Source organism: Oryza sativa, chromosome 4 (genome assembly GCF_034140825.1).
Source record: "Oryza sativa Japonica Group chromosome 4, ASM3414082v1".
NCBI classification, from domain to species: domain Eukaryota; kingdom Viridiplantae; phylum Streptophyta; class Magnoliopsida; order Poales; family Poaceae; genus Oryza; species Oryza sativa.
Window position 1 is genome coordinate 19,636,986 of NC_089038.1, and position 5,415 is coordinate 19,642,400.

The 5,415-nt window shown below is 42.0% G+C and overlaps 1 protein-coding gene across 1 annotated transcript; it reads left to right on the forward strand.

Moving 5' to 3' along the window:
* The first annotated feature begins 1,898 nt into the window (after positions 1–1,898).
* LOC4335683 (uncharacterized) lies at positions 1,899–5,415 on the forward strand. The gene is made up of 10 exons (XM_015778730.3): positions 1,899–2,197; positions 2,291–2,362; positions 2,802–2,881; positions 3,032–3,131; positions 3,213–3,266; positions 3,376–3,453; positions 3,986–4,083; positions 4,181–4,238; positions 4,665–4,786; positions 5,053–5,415. The coding sequence occupies exons 1-10, from the start codon at positions 1,943–1,945 to the stop codon at positions 5,207–5,209; spliced, it is 1,074 nt and encodes a 357-aa protein (XP_015634216.2). The 5' UTR covers positions 1,899–1,942; the 3' UTR covers positions 5,210–5,415.

Consider the following 5,415-nt stretch of genomic DNA (forward strand, 5'->3'; position numbering starts at 1 on the left):
TGTCATGCGCCCACGCCGACTGTGGAGGGGAGAGGCGAGGTGAGGAGGCTAGGGATTGGGGATTGAAGTTTAGTGCAACATAGGAACCGAATCGAGGTGGGAAAGAGTGGGGATTAGGGTTGGGGGTGACGGAGGAACCGAATCAGGACGGGGAAGATTGAGGATCGTGTGGGCGGCGATGGAGAGCGATGGAGATTGGGGATCGGCACGGAAGCGCGGTGGGAGGGGGACGAGCGGCGAATGAGTCGAGATTGGGGGCAGATGGGGGCAAGAGCGAGAGGATAAGATCGATTACTATATTAGCGCAAAAAATAAAAAAAAAACTCATTTTTTTCCTGTTCCACTTCCACGTATACGGAGGGGCCCACCACTTCTCTCTACAACAGTACAACGACATGTTTTCTGGGACAATCCGGGGGCGGTGAAACATCAACTTTTCTGGGACGGAGGAAGTACAATTATAATCCTACGTCAAATAAAAAAAGATAATAATGTCCACATTCCCCATATCCTCTCTCCTAGGATTTATGAAACTGACCAAGCTAGCCAAATACTTTCATAGTCACCTCCAGCTCCTATAAGATTTAGCACCCACTTGAGCTAAGTTTAGAGTTAGATCTAGGAGTTGAAGCTATACCAAACAAATCCTTATTCCCCAAAGGCCTAAAACCGATAAGGAGCATCGTTGATTTTGTTTGCCTTAGAGATGGCCTAGGCCCAGCCCAGCCCAGCCCGCACATCTGTTCCATTCCGTTTCAGTGCGCTACACGCTACCATACACGAGAGGGAGGAGAAGTCAATACAAGTACGGTGGCTAGGGGCGGTAATGAGTCCAACATTTTAGCCTACAAAGAGGGTTTGGCTCAAAAGTGATTGGGCTGGGATTTAATAGATTTTTGAGCTAAAACTATTTAAGGTGGGTTGTGAAAGGGCCCATGGGCCCTAGCTCATTACCACCCATAAGTGAATGAGGCACACAGAGAGAGAGAGGCCACCACCACTCACTCCTTCAACTTCAATGGCAGCTCGGTGTAGGTTCAAATTTTGAAAACTTTCAAATTAAACTTTGAAAATTTTTAACTCGAAATTTAAATTTGCAAAACAAATTTTGAAAACTTTCAATTCAGATTTAAAAATTTTCAACTCGAGATACGAAAACTTTCAACTTAGATTTGAAAACTTTTAACACGAATTTGAAATCTTTCGACTCTAGATTTAAAAAATTTCAATTCGAGATTTGAAAACTTCTAAATCAAGATTTGAAAACTTCCAACTCGAGATTTGAAAACTTCCAACTCGTGATTTGAAAACTTTCAACTCGAGATTTGAAAACTTTCAAGTCAAGATGTAAAAACTTTCAACACAAAACATTTGAAAACACGTGTGCTAAATATTAAAAAAATCAGAAAAAGCGAAAAAGAAAAGGGAAAAAAGGATGCAAAAAAAATGCAAAAAAAAGAAAGAGAAAAAAAATCGCTGCGCGCAGGATGGGCTGCTAGCTGGCACGCACACAAATTAGCTTCCATGATAAACCCACAGGTACAAGAATTAGATCGTACTCCCTCTGTCCCATAATATAGCAACCTAGAACCATATAAAATATTTTATAGTATAACAAATCTGGACATGAGACTTTCCAGATCTGTTGTATTATGAAATAAGTTGCTATTTTGTGGTTGAGGGGTACGATTAGATCTAAGGCAAGACAGGAGGGAGGCAAAGTAGACTTACTCGAAACCGTTATCGGGCCGCTGATTCCGTTTGCCCTTGAGATGGCCCTGCCAACATATTCCAGCCCAGCTCAGTCCAGCCTGCAGATCCGTGTACACGGGAGGGAGGGAGTTGGAGGAGGAGGAGAGGACACGTGTACTTACGGTGGCAGAGCCGCTGAGGCGCGCAGAGAGGGAGAGGAGACGCCATCACCACCACCACTCCACCTTCAATGGCAGCTCGCTCGTGCAGGTTCCTCTACTCCTCCTCCTCCTCCCCCATCGCCACCACCTCCCCGCTGCTCTCCCCCACCCCCTCCGCTGCCACGAGGAGGAAGCTTCTGCTCTCCTCCACCTGCGGCACGATCGCCTCCGCCGCCGCCGCGTCCGCCATGGAGGGGCAGGGCGCCCCCGCTGCTCCCGGAGGCAAGGGAAGCGCCATCGTCGTCGTCGACTCCCACCTCCACGTCTGGGCCTCCCCGCAGCAGGTGCGCGCGCGCCCTAGCCGTTGTTACTTACATTCCCCAATTTTTTTGAAGGTTTGCTTTGCTTTACGGGTGGCGTGTAATTCGCGCGTGCAGGCGGCGGAGAGGTACCCGTATTTCCCTGGGCAGGAGCCGCCGATCCGTGGTGACGTCGACTTGTTGCTCCAGGTTCTCCTCCATTCATCGGTCCCTCGCAAAATAATAATCATCTGCATTCAATCTTGTTTCGTCTTTTGCTAGAAATGTCTGTACATTTGGATGGGTGATAGCCTTGTTGGTTGGAGAATTTTTCATGTTTCTGTCAAAAATTTTGGGGATAACACTTGAGCTGCTCGATGGACAGTTTTTAACTTGGGAATTGGGACTTTATCGATTGAGGAAGACATGGCTATTCAATTCCTGTGATGGACAGAACCTGAATATCACTTAGCTGCTAAAATAGTGTTGCTAATTTCAGTTGAAATATCCATCCTGTTGATTTTTTATCCCCAAATGGTTTGGACTAACATCATGGGAGTGATGAACTGATGATAGTCAGTCTTTTGTGGTTATAATAGTTAATTGGAGATATTGTTTTGAACTCTGTTCCCTCCCTTTTTTTTTCTAGTGTATGGATGAAGCCGGAGTGGACGGAGCTCTCATTGTTCAACCTATCAATCATATGTTTGATCACTCATTAGTTACTAGGTAAATGTTTCTTGAATCCATCTGATCTGAAACTCATATGGTTTTATCGATAAAAAGAAGTTCAATTATAGGATTCTTTCTCTGATATGTTAATGCACATACCAACACAATAAACTAGGTTATAATTTGTTGATTTTGTTTTTGTTGTAGCGTGTTGAAGAAATACCCATCCAAATTCATTGGTTGCTGTCTTGCTAATCCTGCAGATGATGGAAGCGGCATTAAACAGCTTGAACATCTAATTGTACAAGTACATACCTTGGAACTTTCCCAAACCTAAAAACTGGTTCAAACCTACAGTCTGATATATGATTCATTTGCTTCTCACTAGGAAAAGTATCGTGCTGTCCGGTTCAACCCCAACTTATGGCCGTCAGGTCAAAAGGTTTGTAGGGGCAACTGTGCTGTATAAATTTTCATGTTCTCTTGAATGTTGATTATCGTAAATGATTTGGACTTCACAAGTCAGAACACAAAATGCCTTAAAATTATAGATGACAAATGAGGTTGGGAGGTCATTATTCGCTAAGGCTGGAGAACTTGGAGCACCAGTTGGAATCATGGTGATGAAGGTAAAATGCATTCCTCTGCCACGATGCATTGCAATGTGCATAGACTTGTCTTCTTAGGGTACTCACAATGTGCAAGTGTTACATAGTAGTTTAAGATTTTGTATGAAGTTATCTAATTCTAAAATGCCAATGGGAGCAAAAAGATTAGCAGACAAGGTGCAGGCTGGGTTTCGAAGTAACTGCTGAAAATAATAACTTCTATTGTTACTTGCCAAGTTTTTGCCAGCTGATTCTAACATTTGCATCAGTCAGGCTCTGAATGGCACAACTATGATCACAAATGTGAAATTCTTTTGTATGGAGGTGATCATTGCTGAAAGTCTGACTATTCTTCTCCTTTCAGAATACTGTTGGTGCCACCATTGCCATTTTACAATAAAGCCTACATTGTAACACTTGCACGTTTTGAGTAAAGTAAAAGGCATGTTCTTTTGGTCTACTAAGGCCTAGGTACTCTAGAACATAAAAGGAAATTTCATATGTTTTCTTTTGTCATTGTTAATCTATTCGTTCATGCTCTTTGCACATGCAGGGAATCAGTACATATATTCAGGAGATAGAGGAGCTCTGCACAGATTATCCAAAAACTACTGTTATTTTCGATCATATGGCTTTCTGCAAGCCACCAATGTAAACTTTTTTTATTTGCTTCTCCTGAACTGTAGTATTTGTAATCCTTAGCCAAGTGCTTCTTGTCTGTGTTAATGCCATTTCCATTGACATCCAGGAACATTGAAGAAGAGAAGGCCTTCACTTCATTTCTAGAACTATCCAGATTCCCTCAGGTACTTCATGAAACCATTCCAAATTAATGGCTTGTCTAATTCTACTTTAACCATTTACATGCAATTCTTTCATAGTTACCAATAACTTCTGAAAAAAATATTTATTGTAAATTTAAGCTACCTTTGGTACTTGTTGAAGCCTACATTCTTCCGTTTCTCTTATCAGAGATCATGGGTCAGTAGCTTTGTTTCCTGAACCGTGAGGTTTAGTACTCGAGGATTAATAGTATTTATGCAGTGATGAAATTATAGGAACCTAAATGAAATGAAAGAGATTGATATGATCTTTAGTTCCTATTCAAGTTTGTTGGTTGAAGACGGTATTGTACAATAAGTTTCTCAGCTATGAAATGGAATCAGTTCCTTCTGTTTGACACCGTTACACTTACACTGAATCACTGATGCTATAATGCTTGACTTGAACAGATTTACGTCAAATACAGTGCGCTCTTTCGTATTTCAAGAGAAGCATATCCATATGAGGACACATCTCAGCTTCTTTCCCGTGTGATCTCTAGCTATGGAGCGAATCGAATAATGTGGGGAAGGTAATTCACACCTTAAGTGGGACCTTCATTTTAACATATGCTCTGCAACTAGTAGTACCCCAATAAGAAGTCTTCTAAGGAATTATGCTAATAACACTACTATTGATCAATCGATTAGTGTTGAAGTCTTACAAAACCCTCCAGTAAGAATAACATAATCCGCACTCCTATTAGAAATCTGTAATGGACACGAATAGATGATCTCTTGCATGCTTGCAAACCCCAGTACCTGTATAAACTTCTTATGCTCTGCACTTATTCTGCAGTGACTTCCCCTTCGTTGTTCCTGAATGTGGCTACAAAGGGGCCAAGGAGGCGATCTCTCATGTCGCCGGCAAGATACCTGTTTCCTCGTCAGATTTGGAATGGATCTTAGGCAAAACAGTGACCCAACTGTTCCAAGGTGCATGGGTTTCTGCATGATAGGGGTGTCATTGGTTAGTGTAGCTTTTATTGGTCAGTAAATATCCTTGCAATGAGAGGGTGAAAAAGATTCTTGTATGAGAGGAAAACGGCGTTATCCAGTTAAAGCATTATTCTTTCTATTCGCTAATTGATAACCTGTTTAGGTTATCCTTTTTTGCAAGGTATTAAATGTTTATATACAATAGCTCGGCTCATTGCAAATC